The sequence below is a fragment of the Halichoerus grypus genome, chromosome 15, assembly GCF_964656455.1.
Source record: "Halichoerus grypus chromosome 15, mHalGry1.hap1.1, whole genome shotgun sequence".
NCBI classification, from domain to species: domain Eukaryota; kingdom Metazoa; phylum Chordata; class Mammalia; order Carnivora; family Phocidae; genus Halichoerus; species Halichoerus grypus.
Genome location: NC_135726.1, coordinates 53638069 through 53665275, shown reverse-complemented (window position 1 = coordinate 53665275; position 27207 = coordinate 53638069). Strand labels below are relative to the sequence as shown.

Sequence of the window (27207 nt, the reverse complement as noted above, 5' to 3'; positions counted from 1 at the left end):
TGATATGACTGGTGTCCTTGCAAGAGGGCAATTTAGACACAGACACACACAGACACTTGGGGAAAAGGCCATATAAAGATGGAGATGGAGATTTGGAGTGACATGTCTATCAGCCAAGGGATGCCAAGGATTGCCAGTGACCATCAGAAGCTGGGAAGAAGCAAAGAAGTCTCCTCCCTGAGAGCCTTTGCAGAGAGCCTGGCTCCGCCAACACCTTGATTTCAGACTTTTTTGCCCCAGAACCATGAGAGAGCAAATTTCTGTTGTTTTAGGTCACTCAGTTTGTGGTACTTTGTTATGGCAAGCCCCGGGGGGAAAATAATAGGCTTCCTGTTCCACCCTCCTGCCAATTGGGGGTAACCACTAAGCTGATTTCTGTGTCTAGGAGTTTGCCTAGTCCCCAGAATTTTTTGATTCAAGAGGTCCGGGGTCGGGAATGTGCATTTCTAGCAAGTTCCCTTCCCAGACTGGCCCCCCAGGTCACTACCAATTTCAAGGGCGAGATGCCGCTGTTCTTTGGGTGTGCTTCGCAGCTCTTCACTGACCACACTTCGCACCTCACCCTGTGGAAGCTGCCAGAATGGAGTCTAGAAGCAGTGAGAGGTGATGGGGCAGATCTCGAGGGAGATCTTTCCTGAGGCAGGCAGACTCTTCTGACGAAGAACCTACATCTCCGGTGAAGCTCCCCCCCAGGAATGAAAACTCTCCTTCCGGTGACTTTTTTGGCATCTCGGCTTCTGCTTCCAGTGACAACGCTGTCCCCCACCTGAGCCAGCCTCGTGCCATCTGAGTGGAAAACCGCCCATCCACGAGATGCAGACTTTCATCTCCTCTGGGCCTTGAATCCCTCCCATGAGCAGCCGGGACCTGCACTGATATCCCCGCCCTTCCACTGAGATGTTCCTCTCATTTGAACGTGGGGATTAAAAATGAAGGGTCCAAGACCACAACTCCTGAGAGGCTGCAGTAGTGGGTCAGACACCCGGGACCCAGAGGGCGCTGACCGTAACCCCGGGGAGGTGTTGTATCTCCGTCCTCCCGTCTTTCCTAACCGGGAAATAACCCGAGGAGCAATGTGGAAATCTAGGTGGTGGGAAGGGAGGGAGAACGGGCAACTCACTCACTGGGACTGGAGTCTGTGACAGTGGTTATACTCCGGCGTCCATAAGTACCTGGATGGATGCATTTATTTATTTATTTATTTATTTTTTTTTTTTTTAAAGATTTTATTTATTTATTTGACAGAGAGAGAGCGAGAGCAGGAACACAAGCAGGGGGAGTGGGAGAGGGAGAAGCAGGCTTCCCGCCGAGCAGGGAGCCCGATGTGGGACTCGATCCCAGGACTCTGGGATCATGACCTGAGCCGAAGGCAGACGCTTAACGACTGAGCCACCCAGGCACCCTGGATGGATGCATTTAGATCCTTAAGTGCTCCTCCTGAGAATCAGGACTCCCACCCTCCAGTCCTTCCCTCAGACCAGGGTTCCACGTTCCTCTTCCCCTGTTCTCCTGGGACCCAGGTGTCCAGATGTCCAGCTCTCTGATCTCTCAGGACCCAAGTGTCCCATCTAACACCAATTAAACCCCTAGGATCCGGGGTGCCTGGGTGGCTCAGTCGTTAAGCGTCTGCCTTCGGCTCAGGTCATGATCCCAGGGTCCTGGGATCGAGCCCCGCATCGGGCTCCCTGCTCAGTGGGAAGCCTGCTTCTCCCTCTCCCACTCGCCCTGCTTGTGTTCCCTCTCTTGCTGTGTCTCTCTGTGTCAAATAAATAAATAAAATCTTTAAAAAAAAACACAAAACCCTAGGATCCAAGAGTCCTTGCCCCGGCCCTGAGGACCCAGATGTCATCCAACTCCTCGTGCTAAGTGGACCCAGAAAACTATATCTCCCATGAGGCTGTAGGTCTGTGGTGTCATTGTTTAAATGTTCCCTGTTATTGAGGGACCTCAGAAAAATAGTTCCACAACACAAGCACGAAGTTGGGGGTGGGTGGGGGAGGCGGGGAGGTTAACAAGCCTTCTCCTGTCAAAGGGCAGGGATAGTCCAGTCCCTGGGGACACCTAAGCAGAGCAGAAAACTGAGGCCCAGAGGGCGATTGGGACCTTCCCACAGCCTCCTGACAATGGGCGCAAGGGTTCTTGGGGTCGATGGGAGACAAGGCAGCCGGATCCCATATCCTCCCTCAAACACACAGGCTCACTCGGGTCCTCCTCTCAGATTCTTTATTATCCCGAGTAAGAAAAATAAAAAAATAAATAAGATAAATAACCCAATAAATAGAGGAGACCCCATAATAAACAGCCTGTGGCTTCAGGAAGCGTAACTGGGACTTCGGCCCTGCGAAGGCCCCACCATGCTCAGGGGGTCCGAGGAGCCCACATCGGGAGGCTCGGGCGCTGGGATCCCTGGAGGCTCCGGGGGGGGTGGAAGCAGGCCGGGCAGGGGCAGGAAGCGGGCAGGTCCCCGGGGCGCCAGGTCCCGGTATGGGGAGTTGTGGGGGGGCAGGCGAAGTGGGAGGCCGAGTGTCTCGGAGTGGTAGATGTTGTACCCATCCTTGAGAAGCAGTTCCCGGAAGCTGCAGGCTATGGGGTCGAAGTGGAGCTGAGGGGACGAGAAAACAGATCAGAGATATAGGATTCCTTCACACCTTCCTGCTGCAGGACCCAGGCGTCCGGGCCCCTGGCGCCCTCCTCCCTCAGACCCAGACGTCCGGGCCCCCAGCTCTCTCTTCTTTCAGACCACAGAGTGCTCTCTTCCAACAGGATACAGGAGTCCAGACACTCCTAGGGAGCTGGGGGAGCCCCTCCTCCCTCAGATCCAGAGTCCAGGTCCCCAGCCCCCTCCTCCGGGACAAGAACAACAGCAGCAGGCTCCTCCTTCCCCCCTGAGCAGTCCTGCAAGGCCCACCTCCCCGTCCCCACTTCACAGACAGGAATATTCCAGTTGAGGCTCTCTGAGTCCAGACAAGGGCATCTGGCTTCCCCCCAGGGGTCACGGTCACTTTATAGGCCATAGGTCCTCAGAGCGACCCTGCGCCCAGCAGGAACGGGACATGTAGGAGCCCATGCGGCCACCAGGGGTCCCGAGTCACAAGACTCAGCCTCTCAGGCCACTCTGTCATTCACAGGCCTCGTGACTGGCAGCTGGTGTGTCCCTGCGTAAGCCTCAGTTTCCTCTTCTTGTAAACATTGACAAGGTCAGCTCCGACATGCACATGGGGTGCTGGCGTGGAGCAGGCACGTGGAAAGCACAGGACCAGTCCTGGCCCAGGCCGCAGGTGCCAGACGTGGTACCCCAGATGGACAAAGAGGACATGAGGAAGGGGGGAGCACAAAGAGGGGGACCCCAGAAACTCACCGATCCATACAGTGTCCCATCCGGGCCCTGGCACAGGAACCTGGATGTTTTCACACCCAAGATTTGAATGACCCCCGGCTTCAGGGCTTTCAACTCCAAGAGACCTGAGGGGAGAAAGTGGTCAGGGACCCAGAGGGCCTCTGCCCAGGCCCCTCTCTCTTAGACCCTGGAGTCCAGGCCCCCAGGCCCTCCTCCCTCAGACCCAGGACTGCAGGGCCTCAGCCCTCTCCTTCCTCAGACCCAGGGGTCCAGGCCTCCGGCCCCTCCTCCTTCAGACCAGGCCCTGGTCTACACACTCACTTTCGGGGCTCCGGCGGGCAGCCGCCCCCACTGTGCCATCAGCCCTGATCTCTAGGTGGGCCTCTGTCTCCTGGGCATCGTCCGTGTAGAGGTACCGCCGACGTACTTGGCCTCCAAATTGGAGGATGGGGCTGGAGTCAGGGATAGGGTGTGCCCGGCAGGCTTCCAGCAAAAGGACAGCCAGCACAGGGACCCACAGCCCCAGGTGCTCAGACCTGGCCTCCTCCCAGCCCATCAATGGCTCACGTCCTCAGGCGAGATCTGGGGTCTGAGATTTGATGAGCGGAATGGTATAGATTCTGTTTCAGAGCCTGGCTGTCTGGGAGAGCAGATCCACGGATCGCTGCTTGAACGCCTGGGTCCTCTCACACGTGGATTCCCAGCTGAACCGAATACCCAGGTCTCTTAGAATGGATGCAGGGACTCCAAAATTTATATCCAGACAGACTCGCCCAATCACCTTCCCCACACCTGACCCATGATATTTGACCCACTTGGCAGGAGCTAGGATTCCACCGTGGCCAGATCAGGCTGAACGGATGATGCAATCAGGGGGTCCTTCCAGATGGGGGCCTGGACTCCCGAGTCTGAGGAATCAGGGGGATAGGGGTCTGATGAACTGGGACCTGGGTGACAGGGGCTGGGGGCCAGGACCCCTGGAGTCTGAGGGAGGAGAGGGCTGGGGGGCGGGGGCCTGGAAATCTGCCTCCTTGGCTGACGGGGACGCAGACTGCGTCCCATAACTGGAATTTCTGCATGCCACCTGAATTTCTAGGTTTCTGGGGTCACACGCTGACGTTCCTTGATCATCAGGAAGGCAGTGAATGCCACATGACCAAAGCGTCCTCTGCTGGGACAGAGGCGTCCTGACCTCAACCTCACCAATCCCAGCCCAGACGTTCCTCCGGCACCAAACGTCCGGCCTCTCTCCTCCCTGATGCAATCCTGGTGTTTCTTTCACCAGAGAAGCTACCTCCAGGCCCAGAAAAGTGCTCTCAAAATAGCGTGGGGCAGGGGGGAGGGTGAGAGTCTCTGACTCAGCGTTGGTAGCCAAGCCAGGCTCTGGAGGGGGAAATGAGAGGCAAGAGCCCAAAGGGAATGAGGGGGTGGACAGTTTCCTGGAAACTAAAGGTACATTGGCTGGCCACCTGGGGCCGAGGGAGGAGGGCACTGGAGACCTGAACTTCTCTGTCTGAGGAGGGGGCTGGGGTTGGAAGTCCCGCGTCTGAGGAAGGGGAGGCCTGGGGGCGGGACTCCTGGGTCTGGAGACATTTAGGGTCAAATCTCTGGAGAGTGACGTCAAATTCCTGGGTTTGATTTATTGAATGCCCACGGTCACCCTGCTCCGGCCAGGGTGGGGGTGGGGGTGGGTAGGGCCACCTTGACCATGGGAACAGCCTCAGGTGTGCTGCAGAGGGAAGCCTTGGACCCCAACCAGGAGGCTGGGAAGATAAACTGGCTTCCACGCCCGCTTGCTCCTTCCTGTGCTCCGGGAGAGAGCCTGCCTCCGGGAGGTGCCCTTCTAGAAAGGAGCGGTCAGGTGCCAGATCCTCCACTCCGTCTGTCGGAGAGGCTGGGGGCCGCGACTCTGGAATTTGCAGGTGCTCGGCGCCGACCTGGGGGATCAGCGGCCCCTGCTGTGCGCGGGGACACCTACGGCCGGAGGCTCCCACGTCTGGGAGCTGGAGGAGGTTTTCCATCCGCTCCAGGAGCAGCCTGGCGAACAGGTTCTTCACCCCCACCGGCAGGACGAGGCAGAGGGCGCAGGATCTTCCTCCCCGCGCGGGCCTGCTGTCCGGGTCCTCCCTAGCGGCCGGGGAGTGGCCGGGCTCCGACCATCCAGGTACCCGGGGCAGACTGTGAGCCCGGGCGCCGGAGAAGGGGGAGAAGTCGATGGACCCGAGCACCTGGGTCCAGCATTGCGTCTGGGCGCTAGAAGTCCACGTCCACGAAGGATACCGCTGTTGGAGGCCAGGTAGGACGGCCCTGGAGAGCCCTGTGGCTGGCCGAGGCCGAGGAGGATGGGGCTGGGCGCAGGGTCCCGGGTCTGGGGAGGGCAGGGGGCGGGGGCTACCACCCTAGCCTGGGGCGTCAGGACGGGGGCGGGGCTCCGCCTCGGACCTACCTGCCTCGCCCGGGAGGGGCGGAGGCTGCGAGCCTCGGAACCGCGCCTATCTCCTTTCTCTCTTCCTCGAGCCCTTGGAGCCAGTCGGGGGAAGCGGCATGGAGGGGAGGGCTGCTGAACCTTGGGACCTGGAGTTCGGGGTTCCGGGGGCGGGCGGATGTGGGCTGCATTTGAGGACGGCGCGCTCCAGCCCCGCCAAGCCGACTGCGGATGTGCCATCCGCCAGGAGCTCAGGTGAGTGGGACTAGCGGATGCCTGGGACCCAGGAACTGCACCCCCAACCTCTCGCCCCTTAGGACCCCGGGAGTCTCCACCCCACCCGCAACTCCTGCTCCTCCAGGAACCAAGATCCCTCATCCATTCCCAGCCTCCCCTGTTCTGCTTGGCCTGTCTCTCCTGTCACCTCCATGGTGGAGGCTGCCCATCTCCTCCCCACCCCACCCCACCCCCGCCACCCAGGTACCCCTGAGAAGGGAGTTGGTGGAACATTGCTCAGCTTCAGTGGGCCTTCGGGGCCTGGGGAGCCAGATTCCAAGATGTGGAAATGAGATGCTGGATCCTAGACCCTATCTTGGAAAGCACCATTTCTCATCCCCATCCCCCGAAATTCCAAGCTCCCCGCTTCTCCTCCCTCAGATCCAGGACCCTGATTCCCCTTCCCTCGGACCCAGGAGTCTGAATCCTTAGTACCCTCCTCCCGCCCGTCCTCTGCTCCCTGACATTCGTCCTGGGGCTCTGAGCACCTGCTAATTCGCCTTTCCTCCTGTGCAGCCACGTGGGCCCCCAGCCGACGGCAGCTCTGTCTGACCTTCCTGCTAGTCTGTGTTCTTTCAGCCGTCTTCTTCCTCCACATCCACCAAGACCTGTTTCACAGTGGCCTAGACCTCACTGCCCTGTGTCCAGACCGCCGCCTCCTGACACCCCCCGTGGCCATCTTCTGCCTGTCGGGCTCACCGATGGCCCCCAACACCTCCTTTCCCTGTCTCAAGCCCCCTGCCTCCCTCTCAGGAATCTGGACTATCTACCCAGACGGCCGCTTCGGTAACCAGATGGGGCAGTATGCCACGCTGCTGGCCCTGGCCCAGCTCAACGGTCGCCAGGCGTTCATCCTGCCCGCCATGCATGCCGCCCTCGCCCCCGTGTTCCGCATCACCCTGCCCGTGCTGGCCCCCGAGGTGGACGGCCACACGCCATGGCGGGAGCTGCAGCTGCATGACTGGATGTCGGAGGACTATGCCCACTTGGAGGATGCCTTTCTGAAGCTCACGGGCTTCCCCTGCTCCTGGACCTTCTTCCACCATCTCCGCACCCAGGTCCGCCGCGAGTTCACCTTGCACGAACACCTGCGGCAGGAGGCCCAGGGTCTACTGAGCCAGCTCCGCTTGGGCCGCACGGGGGACCGTCCTCGCACCTTTGTGGGTGTCCACGTGCGCCGGGGGGACTACCTGCAAGTCATGCCCCATCGCTGGAAGGGTGTGGTGGGCGATCGCGCTTACCTCCAGCAGGCTATGGACTGGTTCCGGGCCCGGCACGAAGCCCCCATCTTTGTGGTCGTCAGCAACGGCATGGCCTGGTGTCGGGAGAACATTGACACCTCCTGGGGGGATGTGATCTTTGCTGGCGACGGGCAGGAGGACTCACCAGGGAAGGATTTTGCACTGCTCACGCAGTGCAACCACACCATCATGACCATTGGGACCTTTGGTTTCTGGGCTGCCTACCTGGCCGGTGGAGACACTGTCTACCTGGCCAACTTCACCCTGCCTAACTCCAACTTCCTTAAGATCTTTAAGCCCGAGGCCGCCTTCCTGCCCGAGTGGGTGGGTATTAATGCGGACTTGTCTGCACTCCAGTCACTGGCAGGGCCTTGAGCAGCAGGGAGACTTTCTGGAATTGCTGATCAGTCTTGGGCCAGCATTTATGCATCTCCAGAGGCCTGGCAGCTTGGAGAGAAAAGAGGGCTTTCTGTAGCTGTCTGGACATTCTAGAACCAGCAGAAGATCTTTTCCTGTTGGTTGGCAATGCCCAGAGAGGCTCATGTCAGTTCTAGAAGGCAATGCCTACCTGCTCCTCCCAGGCCATTTCTGGAGTACTTCTAGATGGCTGCACCCCAAGTACAGGACTCCCCCTTCTAATGTTGCCCCTGGTCTTTTCTAGAAGAGAGGTTCATCTCCAGGACTGAAGGAATCTGTGGGTATTCTAGAGCAAGCACTCACCAACTCCCCTTCTGTGTTTCATGCAGCCATTCTAGAGAGGGTCAATTCTAGTGCCTGTGAAGAATCCTGCAGGGCTCTTCCAGAGGGGATGGAGTTCTGGAATTCCAGGAGAATCTCAGGAAGGTACAATCCGAAGCTCAACGCCTCAACCACTGCCAGAAAGATTGGTGGAAGACAAACTCTCTGTAGCTGCAAGGAGACCCGAAATCTGTCCAACCTCTCAGCCCCGGAAAAAAAAAGACCAAGACTCTTTTTTGAGCAGATAGGCGAAAACATGGGAGGTGGGGGAGGGGGGCGGCTGCTGAATTGCAGCAGCTTCTGGAGCAAAGTTTTCCAGAAATGTAGGAACACTTTTTTTTTTTTTAAGCTCAAAAACTGCCAAAGACAAGCACCCCACAAGGTGGCTCTGAGTTAGGTCGCCTCTCCCAATTACAGACGTTTGCTCCTTTGCTGCAGGGCTGGGGGTGGGCGGGTGATGATGGGATCGATTTTCTGGAATTCAGCCGGCCTGAATATTTCCTTTGGGCTTACAGAAAGCAGCTGGCCTTGTGTCCCTTGCCAACCCCTGTCTGCCCCCGATTTCACAGAACCTGGCTTCGGGTTTGAAAGAATCTGAGGGTATTCAGACTCCAGACTGTCCTCAAACCCAGGCGGGAAGGAGCACAGGGTTTGGCCAAGGAGGATGGGATTCTGGACTCAGATTTCAGGAACCCCTTGAGGCTTTTTGAAGGGGGTGAAGGTGGCTAGCTAGCTTTATTGCAGACAACTCTGATCGCATCTCCCGTTTACCCAGAAGAATGCAGACCCCTTTTTTAGTCTTCTCAGGGAGTTTTGAGGGATCTTTCCCTATTCAGCTGCTCCAGGTGGGGAAGAGGGAGGTATGAATTAAAAGTCCACATCGCCAACCCCTGTGTCTGCAGGTTTTTTGGAGTCGTGTGTGTGTGTGTGTGTGTGTAGGAGGAAAGGTACGGAACTGCCAGGGACTCATTATTCATGTCTAGGGATATTGTCCTGCTCAGATCTGGTAGCCTCTTGTTCTCAGAGTTGGCTGAGTAGTGCTGCCTGTTTTTCTGGTGGCCTGTTTCAATGATGCAGAAGAGGAGAGACCTTCCAGGACCTGTAGAGCCCCAGTTTCTCACTATTGGCTCTAGGCCTCTTTCTTCTGGAACCTTGGCATCAAGCCCCTTGGGCTAGGGAGAGAAGGTGGAGGAGGGAGTGAGCAAAGTGTGTAACTCTGGAACTACATTTCCCATATAGCCATCTGGCTGGCCAGGGAGACGCCCCAGGGCCTCCTGGGAGTCGTAGTCCTAGGGCTAGAAAGGGCCACTTCCCTCATCTTCGTGGCTCTACTCCAAGTTTCCAAAAGGCCACGTGCACCTAGCCGGAAGCCTGGATCCGGGGACGGGAGGAAGCTGAAGCCCAGAAGCCCTTTCCTTGGCTTTAGAAGTCGGAAGGGACAAGATAACTTTCCTCTCGGTAGACGCTGGGAAAATTCTAGTCTGAAAGGACGGCCACCTCTTGTGATATCATGGAACGATAGGCGGAGTCTCCCTTTGTTGCGGTCCTATCAGACTCAGCGTTGGGCTTGTGGGCGGGGCCGAGAAAACTCCCCGGGAGTATCTTTTGGGGAGTTGGGGCCCCACGTGGGAAGCTAGAAGGGGGAAGCTGTGGGAATTCCTCCTAGACCGGGGCGAACGGTGACTGTGACTCCAGTCAGAAAGCTCTCCATATCACGCGACCGACCTCACCCTCGCCCCCAACAAAATCCTTAATTTTAGTCGTGGGAAAATAGCAGAGTGGAAGGACGTGGCCTGCTCCTCCTCTCTAAAAGCCCTCAGCCTGGATTCGGCTCTTCAGCGGACCCTAGTATTTGAGGGTACAACATTCAAGGTCAAGGTCGGGCAGCGGCTGTTGAGGGCGCATCGGGTCTCCGGACACCTCGGTTTCCTAACCGAGAAGTGTGCGCCCTGCAAATTGGGGGGCTTAGTCTCGGGGAAGGGTTTCTCTCCACTTAGCGTGAACGTTTGGGGCGAAAGGACCCTTCCCCTTCCCCCTCCCCCTGCGCGGACTGAGCGCTCTGGCCGCAATGGGTCCGCAACTTCCCCTCCTGGTGGCGGCGCTGGCCGGCTGCCTGCTTCCGGCCCGGGGCTGTATCCTATGTGCTGCAAAGGTCGTGGAGGCGCTAAAATCCTTGGAGACGGATTACCTGCCCGGCCGCCTGGCGGCCGATCGTCACCGAAGCTTTATGCAAAGGGTAAAACAAGCCGTGCTGGATTTCAAGGACCTGCCAATTGAAGAGGATTCCTATATGGGGGTTATCGGTGAGGGCAGGGAAGAGTGTGGAAATCCTGAGTCCTGGGAAAGGAGGGGTCTGTGGCTAGGATTGCTGGGGGCGGGGCCGGGCCGGGGGGGCGGGGGCAGGGAGGGCAGGGATGGAGGCAGAGTCTACTGGGTTCGGGAATGTAGAAGGCTGGAATGCAGATTCTGGGCCTTACCCAAGGCTAGTAAATACTGTGTTCCCCATCGCTTAGCCTGCAAGTTTGTGTAAAAAAAAACAACTACAACTCCCAGAAGGCAAGGGCAGACAATCCCTTTACCAGGCCTATCCTTGCCCAGTAGCCTCATGGGTATTGTAGTTTCTAAGAATAGGCGAGCCAAGGAGACGGTGAGGCTTGGAATCTGGAGTTCTATCTCTCCCTCCCTGCATCCCCACCTCCCACCCCTCCAGATAAGCCCACACTGGAAAAGGCATCCTGGAGTTTTCTGAAGGATTTGAGACGTATCACAGACAGTAATGTAAAAGGTAAATGCACAGAGGGGCCAGCGGAGGGGCTCCAGAATCTTCCGGAGAAGTGATAGTTGGTGACAACTGGTCTGGTAGTGGCTCTGGAGCCAAACTGCCTAGGTTCAGATTCTGGCTCTGTCATCTCCTAACCGTGTGGCCTTGAGTGAGGGATTTCGCAGCTTTGTCGCTTCTAAAATGAAGATCAAAACAGTCCCAGCTGTCCCTTAGCTCAGTGGCCAGCATTATGTTAAGTGGTCAATTTCATTGTCCCTCCCGGAGAAGACCCCAAAGTGGAATGCCAGGCTCTTCCGACAGAAGCAGACTTCCTGTACCTCATTCCTGGGATGAGTGAGGGAGAGGGGAAGCACTGTGTGTCACCCTGCTCCTCCCCAGGTGAACTTTTCGTGAAGGAGATGTACTGGATGTTGCACCTGCAAAAGGATATGTTTGCCCGCTTTGCAGCTCAGTTCCAAAAAGAGGGTGAGGGAAGATGGGAGTCCGTCAGGGACCACAGCCCCTTTCTTCAACAGTCCCAGAGTCCCTGACCCCAGCCCCCTGCTTCTCCAGGTCCAGCCCCTCAGCTCTCCCAGCTCCGCCCTCCTTTGGACCCAGGGATCCAGGCTCCTGGGTTCTTCCTCCCTCAAACCCGAGAGCCCAAACCCCAACCTATTCCCTTGCCCTCTCTCATCTCCTTTAACTTAGAAATATGATAATCATTTTCTTTCTTTCTTTCTTCTGACGCAGCTTTTTGTCCCAACAAATGTGGTGAGTGCGGATTATGGGAGCTGGTCCTCTATCCCTCATGGTCGCTCCGTTAATACCCAGCCGTTCTCCTCCCCCTTTGGGTCTCGATGTTTCTTCATTCTCCACGTCTGAGAGGTTCCACATTCCTTCTGCACTGCGCACTTACTGGGGAGCGCGTCGTATTCTACTGCACTCTTTACCGAGCCTGGTTCCATCCCTCTTCCTGCAGGGCTGCCTTCTACCCCCGCCCCTTGGGCTGACCTCCTAGGGATTGGGCCCCTGACCCCGCCCCAGTCCTTGACCCTGCCCTCCCCTTTTAGCCTCGCCTCTCAGGGCGAATACAGCGTTGATCCTGCCCCTTCAGGTATGATGTTGCAGAGTCTGATCTGGTGCAATACCTGCCAGAAGCAGGTTCACACTTGTCGAAAGAGCACTGATTGCGGGGGTGAGAGAGCTGGGGCCAGCAGGGGGGGGGGTCGGCGCGAAAGGGGGGGAGCCAGAGGAGAGACTGAATCTAGAGGGGGCGGAGCCTGGAGCCGGCAGGCGAGAAAAGGCAGGGCCGAGACCAAGTGGGAGGGAGTTGAGGAAGGCCCCGAACTTTGAAGAAGCATCCCACCGTAATCCCCTATCCCCAGTGCGCCTAGTCACAGTCCATGAAATGGAAGACTTGATCCTGAACTGTGAGCTCAACTGGCATCGACTCTCTCAAGGCCTGACCGATTACAGCTTTTTCAGGGTGGGGCCCTCTAAGTCCTGTAACCCTTGAACCCCAAGTCCATCAGGCTTGTGTGAGCCCCCTGATCCCTGTATCCACAGGTTTGCACCCACAATCCCTATGACCCATGACCTACCAGGTTTGGCTTCTACTGATCCCCGGGGACCCCATGTCTTGACCAGTACACCCTGGACTCCCATGTCCCCCACCATGAGGCCCGTGATGATCTCACCCCTGTACAACCCCAAACCCTGAATTTCCCAGGCCTCTGTGACCCCTTGAGCTTGGGTCTAGGTTTGGGGGAAAGATTCTGAGACCTTGCTGTCCAAGGGGAAAAATTCCACCCTGATCAAGACCGCGGTGACTGCAGAGGATGCGGGTGTCTACCGCTGCAGTTTGGACAGTGTGCGATCCATCCCAGCCACGATCATCTTTTATCAAGTCAAAGGTTAGTGCTGGGGACTTGACGGTAGTGTGGGACTCAGGGTCCTGGGGGTGGAGGCAGTCAGCTTCAGGGGCGTGGTCTGCGGGGCTTAACTTTCCGTTGGGGTGTGGTTTCAGGCCACGAGGGTGTGGCTTCGTGCCCTGGGTGTGGCCCTCCCGCCACAGTGGCAGGGCTTCACGCACTTAGGGGCGTGATTCTCTCCTTGGGGCGGGCTGGAGTAGAGCGGGCTTGCCTTGGCCAGGGCGGGACCTTCATGCCCTCCCAGGACTGCTCCTTCCCTCTCTTCTATCAGTGTTGCCCGGAAGGATCTCTGAAGAGCTACCGTCAAACATCAGCCAGGGTGGGCAGGCCCCAGGTCAGGGGGATTCAACCATCCAGCCTACGCCGACGCAGTGTCCGAAGTCTGAGAACCTGCTGAGAGGCCGTCTGATAGGACTGCTGATCTGGGGCTTTGTGGTGCTGATAATCGGCTTTACGACCGCGTGAGCCGCCCACTGAAGAAGGCAGGGCTTGGAGCAAGGGGCGGGATTTCCAACTTCCTAACGCAGGAGGGGGTCTGGGAGCTAGGGAAATACTGAGAGCTGTACTTCCGTTGGGGATGGGGCTTAGAAAATAGGGTGGGCCTTACCTAGGTGGACTAAGCTTGGGTCACTGCTAGAATTAGATTAAATATAGGGAGGCTGGGAGGGGGGTCCCTCACTCAGTTAGGACCTCATCTGGTTCCCCTATTTGCACCCCACCCTCCCCCCAGGATACTTTGCTTTCGACCTGAGAAGGTGATCAATTCCATCAAGTCCTGTTTCGACACCAAGAAGGAGCCTGCCAAGCAGCCCCAGGTTCCAGAGGAAAAAGCCACACCATCAAGGCCGAAATAAAGATTTATCTGGTTGTCTAAATAAATATCTGACTCATTCCTCTGGTCTGATCCTAATTTTTGGTTTCCCCAGAGGAGAGGTCTGGCAGGAGGGGCCGGGACGCTGGCTCCGAAGTCCTGGAAGGGCCCAACCGGCTGAGACATAATTCCAGAATCAAGGAGCAGGGAAAGGCCAGCCCTACCCAGATCTCCTCCCCCAGGCCCAGTCCCCTCACAGGACGCCCCCTCCCCGCTCTTCCTGCCGGGTTTCCTCTCGCCTTTTCCTGTCCCCCACCCAGTGCTGGGAGCTGGGGCAGAGGCAAAGGCTGAACAGGAGCAGCGGGGTCAGGAACCAACCAGGGCCAACGGAGCCAGGGCCCCGGGGTGCTGCTGGGACCTGAAGCAGGGTAAGAACCAGGGACCCAGAAGTCCAGACCCTCCTCCTTCAGACCCAGGAGCCAGTCCCCAGCCACCTCCCATCCCAGCACCCAGGAGTCTAGGCTCCCATCCTTCTCCTCCACTCGGACTCAGAAGTCTGAGCCCCAGCCCCCTCTCTGACTGAGGAGTCCCCCTCCATCCCAACCCCGCCACTCAGGGCCTCAGGTGTTGGGGTCTTACCCACCCTTCCTTAGGGCCATGCTATCTGGTGAACGGAAGGAGGGCGGAAGCCCCCGCTTCGGGAAGCTCCATCTCCCCGTGGGCCTGTGGATCAATTCTCCCAGGAAGCAGCTGGCCAAGCTGGGGCGGCGCTGGCCCAGCGCTGCCTCTGTTAAGTGAGTGCTCACCCCCTTGAGACTCCCACCCCTGCCCCATCTGCTTCCCATTTGTCCCTGTTTATGACCCAGTCTCTGCGCTGGGTAATGCCAGGGGCCCCAAGGATTGGCTTCCAGTTCCTGTCCTGAATGGGCAAGTGAGCTAACAGGCAGGAGGAGACAGTGGGCCACAGTGCTCTGGGGCCCAGTGTGGGGAGTGCTGGGTCTGGAGATGGGGTTAGGCTGGATGGACACCGGGATGGGGACACAGGGGCAGGGGTTTGATTCACCTTCCTTCCTCCCCTCCCTGCTTACTTCTTGGAATTTCCTTCTGGGGGACTCGCCTTTATTTATGTATTTATCTCTCTCTCTTTGCCTCTGGCCTCTGCCCTACTCCATCTCTGTCGTCCCCCCTCCCCACCTCGCCCCCGCATTTCTCTCCCTTCTGTGGGTCTCTGTCTCCCGTCTCCCTCTTTCTCTGGGCCTCCGTCCCTCTCTTTCTCCTGGTTTTTGTTGCCCTTTCTCTCTGGTTCTCTGTGCCCTCTCAACGGGTCTCTGTCACTCCCTGGGTGTCTGTCCCTGATCTCTTCCTCCCTGGGTCTCTGTCCCCTCCATCTGGGTCTTTCCCACCTCCTTCCTTCTCTACCATCTACTCCCCTCTCTGCCTGTCTTTCTGGGTCTTTCTCCCGCCTCTCCACTCCCTGGCGGGCTCCCAGGTCGTCTTCTTCGGACACGGGGAGTCGCAGTAGCGAGCCGCTGCCCCCGCCGCCGCCGCACGTGGAGTTGCGGCGAGTGGGCGCGGTCAAGGCGGCCGGGGGAGCCTCGGGGAGTCGCGCCAAGCGCATCTCCCAGCTCTTTCGGGGCTCGGGGACCGGGGCCACGGGGTCCGGCGGCGCGGGAGGCCCCGGGACTCCGGGGGGCGCCCAGCGCTGGGCCAGCGAGAAGAAGCTGCCGGAGCTGGCGGCGGGCGTGGCCCCCGAGCCCCCGCTGGTCACGCGCGCCACGGCGCCCCCGGGGGTCCTCAAGATCTTCGGCGCCGGGCTGGCGTCGGGCGCCAACTACAAGAGCGTGCTGGCCACCGCGCGCTCCACGGCACGCGAGCTGGTGGCCGAGGCGCTGGAGCGCTACGGGCTGGCGGGCAGCCCCGGCGGCAGCCCGGGCGAGAGCAGCTGCGTGGACGCCTTCGCGCTGTGCGACGCGCTGGGCCGGCCCGCGGCGGGCGGCGTGGGCAGCGGCGAGTGGCGGGCGGAGCACCTGCGCGTGCTGGGCGACTCGGAGCGGCCGCTGCTGGTGCAGGAGCTGTGGCGAGCGCGGCCCGGCTGGGCGCGGCGTTTCGAGCTGCGCGGCCGCGAGGAGGCGCGCCGCCTGGAGCAGGAGGCCTTCGGGGCGGCGGACAGCGACGGTGAGGGGGCGGGCGGACGCTGGGGGCGGGGCTTTGCGGGCGGGGCGGGGCCTGCCCTGGAGGCGGGGCCTGCGGGAGGCGGGGCGGGGGCGGGGCTGGAGGCGGGGGCGCGGGGGAGATGGGGACTGGGAGGGACCTAGAGCACCGTGTCTAGTGGAGAGCGGGGCTGGGGCAGGACCCGGCTTGGCAAGATGGGCCAGGCCGGAGGTTTTTGCAGAGCCGATGGGCGGGGCCTGGGATGCTGGGGTGGGGCCTGCGGAAGAGAGTAACCCGCAGCCAGAGGTGTTGAGTGGTGGCGCTGGCCCCTGTGGCAGGAGGCCTCTCCGAGCAATAGGTTGAAGGGGTTCGTGAGGGACCGGGCCTATGTAGATTAAGCGTATAAGGGGAAGGGACTTGGGAAGTGAAAAAATGGTCTGCCTGATCGGGGCCTAAGGATGGGCGGAGCCTCAGGGGAGCTGGTCTTGGAGCAGGTGGCCCTAGGCCTAGGTTGGCCGCAGAGTGTGAATGGGAGACTTGAGGGTGGCTCAAGGGAAATGAAGAGGAAGAGTATTTGTAGAGGCCGAGGAAGGTCGTGCTTACATGCCGGACTGGTCTTGGAGAAGGCCGGGCCTGGAGCAGGAGCTGATGCCCTTGGTGGAATAGCGCGTGTAGAGCAGGGCCTGGCAGGGATGGGGCCTGGCTCAGGGCCACGGGCCGCTCAGGGAGCCTTCTAATGCTTTTCTGTTTCTGAGCCTCCCTTTGGGAAATAGAGTGGTGTAGTAGTTAAACTCATGAGCTTTGAACTCTGGCTTGGATTCCAGTCTGTCCTTTGCCAGTTAAACTGAGCAAAACCCTAGGTGAAGGTGACATGAGCTCATGTATAACAGGGCTTTAGCACAAGACTTGGCACATAGTAGTTGCCTAATAAAGAATGGCAATTATAACCATCGCTGTCTTCCCCCCCCCCAAAAAAAAGCATTCGTCGAGCACCTACTGTGGGCCACACATTATTTAGGGCCGTGGGGGAGTACAGTGAGCACATGACAGGTGAGGATCCCCCCCCTAGATTTTACAGCCTAGTGAGAAACCCATCAGTTCATTCCTTGGGCTCATTTCCACTAATCCCCCACTATGTACCAGGGCTCTGCTGGGTCCAGACAAAGCCCCGAGTATGGTGCAGCCATAGGTGTCCCCCAAAAAACAGTTAAAAGAATGAATTTCTGAGCTGAAAACTGCAAGGTGGGTAGGAGGCAGGCAGAAAGTATGTTCCAGGCACAGGGAACAGCATATGCAAAAACCTAAATGTGGGAAGCCGCCTCACTTCTCTGTAGTCAATTCTTTGTCTCTTTATAATCTCCAGCTCTCGGAGCCTGCCTCTCTTTCGAGTCTCTGCCTCATCCATGACTCCTTATCTCTCCGCAGGCACGGGCGCCCCCTCGTGGCGGCCACAGAAGAACCGCACCCGGGCGGCGTCCGGCGGGGCGGCGCTGGCCAGTCCCGGCACGGGGTCGGGGTCAGGGCCCCCGGCTGGGTCCGGGGGCAAAGAGCGCTCGGAAAACCTGTCCCTGCGGCGCAGCGTGTCGGAGCTCAGCCTGCAGGGGCGGCGGCGGCGGCAGCAGGAGCGCCGGCAGCAGGCACTTAGCATGGCCCCGGGGGCAGCAGACGCCCAGATCGGACCAGCGGACCCTGGCGACTTCGATCAGTTGACCCAATGCCTCATCCAGGCCCCCAGCAACCGTCCCTACTTCCTGCTGCTCCAGGGCTACCAGGACGCCCAGGTACGCGCAGTCCGTGCTACTGGAAGAGACCTATGCTCCACCCTTCGGTGGCAGGGAGACAAAATTACAACTCCCAGAATTCCTTGGGTCGTGGTAGTCTCAGGTATGTCCCAGCAAGGTTCCAGGGTAGGAGATGTCATTGTCAGAGATGGGGGATGGGGGGTTGCGTGGGGAGGTGGTAGTGGTGGAAAGTTGATGGCTGAGATCTCGCTGGAAGAACAAGTAGGGAATGGCTCATTTCATGCAAAACTGGGGGGAAAGCGCTGTCTTTGTCAAGGGGGGAAAGTTGAGAGCCTATTGTAGAAAAGGGATCTCCTTGTAAGGGTCTATTTCTTGATGAGGAGTAATGGAAGTGTCTATCTTGTTTGGGAAGAAGATAATTTGATGGATGCATGGGATCTTGTTCTGGGTAAGCCTGTATTTTCTTGGAAGGAGTGGACTAATCCATTCTTTAAAGGTTCTGGTTTACACTGGAACGATCTGACTATTGTTGATGGGGGTAGGTGATACTGATAATTTCTATTTTATATATTTGGATGACTATAGAACTTGCTTGAGTGTTAGGGAGCAGAGGGGGAGAAAGGATTAGGAGTTAGTAGAAAATTATTAGTGGATTAGCAGGAAATTATTTCATTAATAGAAACATAATGAATTATTGGAAATACTCATTTTTGTGCATGTGATGATTGGGGGAATCATTTTTATGATGTTGTTCAACTTTGGGTAACAGTGGTACAGCCAAGTTCAACAGGTACTTTCGGGAATCAATGGGAAAGCCCACTGGTGGAACTTAGTGAATAGTCCCATTTTCATGGTCATAGAGTGATCCAATTGGGTTAGGTGGCCTGGCTTTGAATATGAGTGAGAGAGGAAGACTATTTAGAGAAGGGCTTGCTTGGAAGAATTTATTCCTCCTTGTCGGGGCAAGGGGATGGGGCAAGTTCATTATAGGGAGGAGTTTGCATATATTATAACAGCCCATTTCTCAAGACAAGGTTGGAGAATAGGAGGGTCTGTTTTGGGAAGGTAGTCAAATTGGAAGGATCTGTTCTGGGAGTATGGTGGAGTCTGTTCTGAGAAGAGGGGGAAACATTGAAAGCATCCATTCTTTTGAGTGAGGTTCATGGGGAAATTCCTTTTTAAGAAAGAGGCTTCATTGGAAGTCTTCCTTCCTTGGGATCAGGAATAAGAGGTGAATCTCTTATAGAGAGGAATTTATCTGCACTCATGTATTCACAAGTGGCTGTAACTCGAGAGAGTTCATTGTGGGCACTGTGGAAGCATCCCTTCTTGGGTTAAGCAGTTTTAGAAAAGGGGTTCATGTATTTTGGACCATTCCATTGCTTCAAACAGGGATAGAAAACAGGAGATTCGACCTTCAGAAAGTGGTCAGACTGGAAAGTTCCATTTTCTAGAGGCAGATGAACAAATCCATTGCAGGAAGGGGTCTCTTTGGAAATGTCCGTCCATGGGGTATAGGTAATAGGAGAGTTCAGTGTAGGAAGGGGATTTATGAATATCTGGATGACTATTCTCTCAGACATGAGTAGAGAACAGAGAGTGTATTTTAGGAAGGGGATCAGACTGAGCTCTTCCATTTTTATAGGATGGAGATGGAAAAGTCATTTAGGAAGGGGTCTTCTGGAATGCACCTCTTCATTTGGTGGATGAAATGGGACACTCCATTATAAGAAGAGGGTCTCCCTGAAAACATTTATTTATAAGGTGGGGTTGCTAGAAGAGCTACTATATGGAGATCTCCATGGAGATTTTCTTTGTTGGGATGGGAATATTGAAAGCATCCATTGATGGAAAGGAGAGTATCTTTGGAATCCTCTATCACGGGAATGAGGGTAGTAGGTGAGTCCGTTGTAGTATTAGGTCTCCTTGGAAGTGAGTGCAGCATGGGGTGGGGAAAAATGAGAGTCCATTTGTAGAAAGGGGGTCTCCCCAGAGTGCATACTCACGGGGTGGAGAAAATGGAAGAAACCTTTGTTGAAAGGGGAAACTCTTTAAAGATATCTATCCCTTGTTTTGGAAATATTCAGAGAAGCTATTATTGGAAGGGGAAACAAACGTCTTTGGTAGTCTCCATCATGGGGATGGAATGTCGGGCAAATGGGGCCAAGGGTAGGGAAATGGGACGGTTCCTAAGAGAAAGATTTCCTATGAAAGTTCCATTCTTTGAGGGTAAAGATAACAGGACAGTCCATTTTAGTAGTGGGGGTGTGTTCTTGGAAGCACCTATTCCTTGAGCTGGATGTTGTGGGAGACTGCACTGTGGGAAGGGATAGCCTTATAAGGGTCCGTTCAGAGGAGATGAGAAGATGGGAGAGTCTACTGGAGAAAGGTTTCCTGGAAAGCAACAACAATTTGAGGGAGGGGAATTCTAGAGCCCCTGTCAAGAAAGGGGTTTCCTTATAAGCAGCCGCTCTTCAAGATGAGTGTTATGGGCCAGTCCTTCACAGGAAGTGCCTTTGAGAAGTCCACTCATGAAAAAAAAAAGAGAGAGAGAGAGAAGTCCACTCATGCTTGGGGGGAGGTAATTGCTGAGTCCTTTGACATCCCAGGAGATCTCCTTGGAAGTGTTCATTCTAAGGGAGGTGGTTGATGGGAGAGTCAGTTATGGCAAAAGGGTCCTCGTTGCAAGCATCCGTTCCTCATGGAGCTGTGTCTCTCCTGTGTCTTCCCTTTCCCTCCAGGACTTCGTGGTATATGTGATGACGCGGGAGCAGCACGTCTTTGGCCGGGGCGGGAACTCCTCGGCCCGTGGTGGGTCCCCGGCCCCATATGTGGACACCTTTCTTAATGCCCCTGACATCCTGCCGCGGCACTGCACCGTGCGTGCGGGCCCTGAGCCCCCGGCCATGGTGCGCCCATCCCGGGGTGCCCCAGTCACGCATAACGGGTGCCTCCTGCTGCGGGAGGCGGAGCTTCACCCCGGCGACCTGCTGGGGCTGGGCGAGCACTTCCTCTTCATGTACAAGGACCCCCGCACTGGAGGCTCGGGGCCGACGCGGCCGCCCTGGCTGCCCGCCCGCCCTGGGGCCGCCCCGCCGGGTCCCGGCTGGGCCTTCTCTTGCCGCCTGTGCGGCCGGGGCCTGCAGGAGCGGGGCGAGGCGCTGGCGGCCTACTTGGACGGCCGCGAGCCCGTGCTGCGCTTCCGGCCGCGCGAGGAAGAGGCGCTGCTGGGCGAGATCGTGCGCGCTGCGGCCGCGGGCGCTGGCGACCTGCCGCCGCTCGGGCCCGCCACGCTGCTGGCGCTGTGCGTGCAGCATTCAGCCCGGGAACTGGAGCTGGGCCACCTGCCGCGCCTGCTGGGCCGCCTGGCCCGTCTCATCAAGGAGGCTGTCTGGGTGAGTGCCTCCCCCCACCGTCCAGCCCTGTCCGCGCCGCAGGTTCTTTCCCCAGCCACCCCTCCTCTCCACCTTCCAGCCGTAGTTGGGCGGGATGAAACTACCTCTATCATCCAGGAGGGGTTTGGGCTATTAAGCAAGGGGTCTCACGGGCTGCTGGGAGTTGTGGATTCATCCACGGTGCTAGAAGAGAAGGCAGTGAAGCACCAGCTTTGCACTTGTGGGATAATGGGAGAAACCATTCCGGGAGATCGGGAGAGAGATCCCGTTGGATGAGAAGTCAGGAGAGACCATTGTGGGAGGTGAGGCCGGCAGCCCACTGGGCTGGGGGCTTTGAGCAGTAGTGGGCAAGACCATTCTTGGAGTCGATTAAGAACACATTGGTCCGACTTACAGAGGGAAGTGCCTGGGAGAAATCATCCAGAGTGGGGTTAAAGGTTCCATCCCACTGAGCTAGGGCTCATTAGAGAGAAGCTTAAGGAAGTGTTTTTTTGGGGGAGGGGGCAGTAAGAAGAAACTATTTGAGTGGACCTGAGGATGATAGACCACTCACAATCATAGAGGCTTGTGTTTTAAAAGGTAAGAAGAGGAGAGACCATTCTGAAGTTTGAGGGTTAGAGTCCATTTGAGTGGGGAGAGTCTCTGTCAAAAAGGTGCTTCTAGAAACACCAGGGTAATAACTCATAGGCCTCTCCCCAACCCTCCTCACCTTGACTCTGCTCTTACTGTTCTACAGGAAAAGATTAAGGAAATTGGAGACCGTCAGCCAGAGAAGTAAGAGAAATTCCGGGGAGAAGGGTCTAGAAGGATGCAGGGTGGGGATTTGCAGCTGGTGGTTCATTCACTCCATTCATGGCTTAGTGCAGGTTTCTGCTCTTCCTTGGCACTCAACTTTTCCAGCCGTGAAATGAGGATTGGTCTCAGTCCCCAATTAGACCCAGATCTCGGGGTTTAGACACTACAGTGGGGGTTGGGCAAAGGACGCAGGTCCTTTTCTCCCTCCCCAGCCACCCAGAGGGAGTCCCTGAGGTGCCCTTGACTCCCGAGGCTGTGTCTGTAGAGCTGAGGCCACTCATGCTGTGGATGGCCAACACAACGGAGCTGCTGAGCTTTGTGCAGGAGAAAGTGCTGGAGATGGAGAAGGAGGCTGACCAGGAGGGTGAGCTCTGACCCAAGCCCAGACCTGTCCAAGCCCCCTGTCATTCCTGCTACTTGGGGACTTGGGCTCCTGCCTGTCAGCCTCTGGTTCTCTCTCTCACCCCCAGGTCTGTCCTCAGACCCACAGCTCTGCAATGACTTGGAATTATGTGATGAAGCCATGGCCCTCCTGGACGAGGTCATCATGTGTACCTTCCAGCAGTCTGTCTACTACCTCACCAAGGTTGGTCTCATCCCCTACTTCCTGTTTGACATAATCTCACTTCCGGTTTGAATTACGTCACATCGCTCCAATGTCACTTCCTATTTGACCTTGTAAGATTCCCTGCTTCTCTGACATCACTTCCCATTCACCGCAGCACTTTGCTGTTCTGGTACCACTTCCTGTTTGAGCCTACATCACTTCCTGTCTTTCTGGCTTCTCTTCCTGTCTCTGCAACGATCCCCCTCTTGACAGGCTAACTTTACTATCTGGTTATATCACCATTTTCACTTTTTTAAGCTCCTGTTTTCTAAGTCCACTGGTAAATTTAATAGGTGGGTAGATAGATAGATAGGGATCAAATAGTGCCGGACACTGTCATTTAAATGAAAGGTCCTCTTGAATCCGACCTCACTTCCTGTGTTTGCTGACTTCATTTCCTACAGCTCGGAATTCACTCCCTTTTCCGAGCCACAGATCTTCTCCCTGGAGTGCTTTCTGCCCCAGTCCCCCACCACCCTTGACCTTAAGATGGCTTCTTGGAATTCGCAGGTTTTCAGGCTTCTCGTGGGCCTGAGTCCCTATCTGTAACAGCAAAGGGGATCTTTGGGGAGATTCTTTATGTTCCTTAAGCAGCCTTGATTGGTGAAGCCCATTCCTCCAAGGCTTCGCTTCCTGTCCATGCCCACCAAGTGTGGCTTTATTTCTTCTTCGGCTCTGACCTCATTTCCTGTCCTTGGCCTGATCTCACTTTCCACTGGCTCACTGCCACGCCACTCCCACTTCCTGACTCTTCGTTCTTTTTTCTTTCCTTCGGGAACTCTGGATAAATAATTCTTTGACTGAAGGGGGCCTCTTTGTTCGGTATCCTTTGTCCTCTGTGAGCTGTCTCTGTTGAGAACTACAAGACCTATGAGGTACCGAGGTGGTCGTAAAATACCCAGGAAACTCCTGGAGGCTTTCTTAAGACTTGAGGTGTCCTCGGCCTGATGCATATTAGACACCCATCTGGAAAGTAGGGATTTGCTCACAGAGAACTTTTAGGGTGTTGCAGGTACAATGGACTATAATTCCCAGAAGCTCTGTCACCCTGAAGCTTCCATGGGGTGTAGTCCAATCACTTGTTTGCATCTCTGTATCCTCTTAGACTCTGTATTCAACGCTGCCTGCTCTCCTGGATAGTAACCCTTTCACAGCTGGGGCAGAGCTGCCAGGGCCTGGAGCAGAGCTGGGGGCCATGCCTCCGGGCTTGAGACCGACGCTGGGCGTGTTCCAGGCAGCCCTGGAACTGACCAGCCAGTGTGAGCTGCACCCGGACCTCGTGTCTCAGACTTTCGGTTATTTGTTCTTCTTCTCCAATGCATCCCTTCTCAACTCGCTGATGGAACGAGGTGAGGGTTGGACTGGGGAAGGGACAGGGAGGAAAGCATGGGAACCTCTGAGACCCATGTCAATTCAGAGAGCATGCCCCAGGATCAGGCCTCATGTTTAGGGACTCTGGAGAGCAAGTTCCAGATCCCAAGTTGAAGGATAGGAAGGGTCTGGGAGGCAGGAGGGCCGAGTCCACATGCTCATTGCCCTTCATACCTTTCCCCCAACAGGTCAAGGCCGGCCTTTCTATCAATGGTCCCGAGCTGTCCAAATCCGAACCAACTTGGACCTTGTCTTGGACTGGCTGCAGGGGGCCGGGCTGGGTGACATTGCCACTGAATTCTTCCGGAAACTCTCCATAGCTGTGAACCTGCTCTGCGTGCCCCGCACTTCCCTGCTCAAGGTGACTCCTGATCCCTGACCTCTGACTCCTCGACCCCACTCAGCCATCCTCTGTATTCAGCTCACCCTTGGATCTCCCCTTGGACTTCATGTTATCCCCGGTCCCAGCTCTGACACTGTGGATGATGCATCGACAGTTAGAAGGAAGTCAGCCACAAGTGTCCAAACTGCATCTGAATCCCATGGGACTTATTAATAATAGATTCCAAGGCCTCCACCCTCAGACATGCTGATTCAGAAAGTCTGCTATGAGACCAAGGAATGTGATAGTGAGAACATGCATTGAACATAAACAACATGCCAGATGCTGTCTAGCACTCTCACTGAATGTTGACTAAGCCTCACGAAATAGGTTATTAATTGACAATTCTTTTCAGACAAGGAGACTGAAAATCAGGTAGGATAAGTTACTTGATTTCATTTATTTATATTTATCAAACTTTTACAGAGCATTTAATAAGCACCAGGCAGTGTCCTAAGTCTTTACCATCTTGCCATATTGAATCCTCATAACTACCCTGTTAGTTCTATTCCCGCCCACACCCAATTGACAGATGAAGAAAGTGAGGCACAGGGGCGCCTGGGTGGCTCAGTGGTTAAGCGTCTGACTTCAGCTCAGGTCATGATCCTGGAGTCCTGGGATTGAGCCCCACATCAGGCTGCCTGTTCAGCGGGAAGCCTGCTTCTCCCTCTCCCTCTGCCTAGGTTCCCTCTCTAGCTGTCTCTCTGTCAAATAAATAAATAAAATCTTAAAAAAAAAAAAAAAAAGTGAGGGGCGCCTGGGTGGCTCAGTCATTAAGCGTCTGCCTTCGGCTCAGGTCATGATCCCAGGGTTCTGGGATCGAGCCCCGCATCGGGCTCCCTGCTCGGCGGGAAGCCTACTTCTCCCTCTCCCACTCCCCCTACTTGTGTTCCCTCTCTCGCTGTGTCTCTCTCTGTCAAATAAATAAATAAAATCTTTAAAAAAAAAAAAAAGTGAGGCACAGTGACTTGCCAGAAAGTAATGAGTAGTCAAGCTGGGATTTTTGAACCCAGGCATTCTGGGTCCAGAGTCTCTGGTTTTCACCCCACGGATGATTCAGATGTCATCTCAGGTGTAGAAATTTTCAGATACAAAAAATAGCCACAGTGCAGTAATGAAGCTCTAGGTACACATCATCAGCTTCAATAATAAACTAATGGCCAATTTTGTTTCTTTTCCACCCCCCCACCAACTCCTACATCCTCATTTATGCTGAAGCAAATCACATTTTAAAAAAGATTTTATTTATTTATTAGAGAGAGAGACAGCTAGAGGGAACACAAGCAGGGGGAGTGGGAGAGGGAGAAGAGGGAGAAGCAGACTCCCCGCTGAGCAGGGAGCCCAATGCGGGGCTCAATCCCAGGACCCTGGGATCATGACCTGAGCCGACGGCAGACCTGAGCCACCCAGGCGCCCCCAATTGACATTTTTTTAAAGCGCCCTTTCCCACCATCCCTTTGGTTGACAGCCTGGCCTCACAGTGTCCGGAAGATATTGCAGACACCACTGTCTACCCACTACATCCATGCCCTTTATGGAGGGCCTTCTGTTTTCGGATTTCTCAGCTGCCCCATAATGACCATAGATTTCTCACCTGATCTTCCCACCAGGCTTCATGGAGCAGCCTACGAACTGACCACCCCACACTGACCCCTGCTCAGCTCCACCATCTGCTCAGCCACTACCAGCTGGGTCCTGGCCGTGGGCCACCACCTGCCTGGGACCCGCCCCCTGCAGAGCGAGATGCTGTGGACACAGGTGAGGAGAGATGGGGACAGAGGCACTGGGGCTGTCAGCTTTTTTTTTTTTTTTTTTTGGTTCTCAGTACCCAGGATTCCACAGCCCCAGCGCCTTCCTCCTTCTGACCCAGGATTCTGGACCCTTAACCCTCTCCTCCCTCAAGACTTAAGTGATGGACCCCAACTCCCCCCTCCCCCAGGGTACAGGAGTTCAAGCCCCAGCTCCTTTGTTCCCCAGGGTTCAGGCCCCCAGCCTCCTCCCCGGACAACCAACCCTCCTCACCCAGGAGTTCGGGTTCCAGCCCCCTCCACTCTAAGGAATCCGTAAAACTAAGTTCCCAGACCTTCCTTCCTCACGGGCCCAAGAACCCAATGCCTCGCCCGTTTCCCAGGCAACGGTGGCCTTTCTTTGTCTGAAACTACAACTCCATGATGCTTGGGGACTCCCGCGTGTCATGTTTTGAGTGACTCCCGCTCCAGGATTTGCTGGGGGTTGAAGTTTTTCCTTCCTTCGGGCGTGACACAGCCTCTCCCCAACACTGCTGCCCCACGCCCATTTTCAGACTTTGACTCCGTCTTCTTCGGTCTCCTAGGGGACATCTTCGAAAGCTTCTCTTCCCATCCTCCCCTCATCCTGCCCTTGGGCAGCTCGCGCCTGCGCCTCACGGGTCCTGTGACAGACGACGCCCTGCACCGTGAACTGCGCAGGCTCCGCCGCCTCCTCTGGGATCTTGAGCAGCAGGAACTGCCGGCCAATCACCGCCACGGACCTCCCGTGGCCACGCCTCCTTGAAAACCAATAACAAACGAGCGCGCGAACCTTGAAAATTCTTCGGCTTCTACTCCCCGGAGCCCGCTCGAGCTCAGAGCTCTCTGGGAGTTGTAGTTCTTTCCCCGCGTGGGCTGCCGGGAGTTTGAGTTTTCGGGTAGTAGAGGATGGGACAGTGGGAAGATGGGCTTGGGATGTGAGCGCAAGGAGCAATAAAGGTATCTGTGGTATTGGCAACGCCTCACTTGTTAAGACTCGGGAACGCTGGTGATGATGATGTTTTGCGGATTAGAGCACCAGGGTCCTCGACTAGAGCGTTGGGTTCTTGCCGAGTCCGAGGAGATATTTATAGCCTTGGCCTCAGCTTGCCCTGCGGCTTGTAATCCAAACCCGGAGCCCTGGGGCCTCCCACGAATTTCAGGACAGAGCTCTAAGCTTGCTCTGCCAAATATCAGGCCCTCAGTCCTGCCGGTGGGAACCAGACTTCTCTCCCTTCGACCCCAAAGGCCAGAGTCCAGCCCTCTTCTCCCTCAGACCCGGGAGTCCAGGTCCTCAGCCCCCTCCTCCCTCGGATCCAGGAGGTCGGGGCTCCAGTTTGAACTTCTCCACTCCCCTAAATCCGACTCCTGCTACTGCGTCAGGGAAAAAATAAGCGACAGGTGGCACCTGCCCGCAGGGCCGGGTCGCGACCACCTGCTCCCGCCGCTCACCCGGCGCCCCTCTCCAGGCACCTGCT

General features: G+C 56.4%; 4 protein-coding genes across 11 annotated transcripts; 3 read left to right on the top strand and 1 right to left on the bottom strand.

Annotated features, from left to right (window-relative positions):
- Positions 1-1426: 1426 nt before the first annotated feature.
- On the bottom strand, positions 1427-4064 carry FGF21 (fibroblast growth factor 21). 2 transcript variants are annotated; one of them, XM_078063794.1, is made up of 3 exons: positions 3659-4064; positions 3359-3498; positions 1427-2602 (listed from the first exon to the last, which is right to left on the bottom strand). In XM_078063794.1, the coding sequence occupies exons 1-3, from the start codon at positions 3891-3893 to the stop codon at positions 2312-2314; spliced, it is 666 nt and encodes a 221-aa protein (XP_077919920.1). In that variant the 5' UTR covers positions 3894-4064; the 3' UTR covers positions 1427-2311. The 2 variants fall into 2 exon arrangements, with proteins under 2 accessions (XP_077919920.1, XP_035980413.2); XM_036124520.2 differs by having other exon boundaries at positions 3359-3462; positions 3659-4060.
- A 982-nt stretch (positions 4065-5046) lies between these two features.
- Positions 5047-8904, top strand: FUT1 (fucosyltransferase 1 (H blood group)). Of its 3 annotated transcripts, XM_036124514.2 has the most exons (3): positions 5052-5633; positions 5855-6017; positions 6555-8904. In XM_036124514.2, the coding sequence occupies exons 2-3, from the start codon at positions 5882-5884 to the stop codon at positions 7652-7654; spliced, it is 1236 nt and encodes a 411-aa protein (XP_035980407.2). In that variant the 5' UTR covers positions 5052-5633; positions 5855-5881; the 3' UTR covers positions 7655-8904. The 3 variants fall into 3 exon arrangements, with proteins under 3 accessions (XP_035980412.2, XP_035980407.2, XP_077919919.1); XM_036124519.2 differs by lacking the exon at positions 5855-6017 and having other exon boundaries at positions 5047-5633; XM_078063793.1 differs by lacking the exon at positions 5052-5633 and having other exon boundaries at positions 5785-6017.
- A 506-nt stretch (positions 8905-9410) lies between these two features.
- Positions 9411-13600, top strand: IZUMO1 (izumo sperm-oocyte fusion 1). 4 transcript variants are annotated; one of them, XM_036124510.2, is made up of 9 exons: positions 9411-10320; positions 10728-10802; positions 11178-11264; positions 11529-11549; positions 11893-11973; positions 12164-12264; positions 12538-12691; positions 12981-13191; positions 13440-13600. In XM_036124510.2, exons 1-8 carry the CDS (start codon positions 10086-10088, stop codon positions 13172-13174), a joined length of 948 nt encoding a protein of 315 aa, XP_035980403.1. In that variant the 5' UTR covers positions 9411-10085; the 3' UTR covers positions 13175-13191; positions 13440-13600. The 4 variants fall into 4 exon arrangements, with proteins under 4 accessions (XP_035980403.1, XP_035980401.1, XP_035980400.1 ...); XM_036124507.2 differs by having other exon boundaries at positions 9414-10320; positions 12981-13170; XM_036124508.2 differs by lacking the exon at positions 10728-10802 and having other exon boundaries at positions 9413-10320; positions 12981-13170.
- A 219-nt stretch (positions 13601-13819) lies between these two features.
- RASIP1 (Ras interacting protein 1) lies at positions 13820-26708 on the top strand. Of its 2 annotated transcripts, none has more exons than XM_036124500.2 (12): positions 13820-13948; positions 14174-14314; positions 15010-15695; positions 17097-17452; positions 20155-20808; positions 21545-21582; positions 21816-21967; positions 22086-22189; positions 23316-23559; positions 23770-23942; positions 25574-25721; positions 26296-26708. In XM_036124500.2, the coding sequence occupies exons 2-12, from the start codon at positions 14178-14180 to the stop codon at positions 26493-26495; spliced, it is 2892 nt and encodes a 963-aa protein (XP_035980393.1). In that variant the 5' UTR covers positions 13820-13948; positions 14174-14177; the 3' UTR covers positions 26496-26708. The 2 variants fall into 2 exon arrangements, with proteins under 2 accessions (XP_035980393.1, XP_035980392.1); XM_036124499.2 differs by having other exon boundaries at positions 22074-22189.
- Positions 26709-27207: the final 499 nt, after the last annotated feature.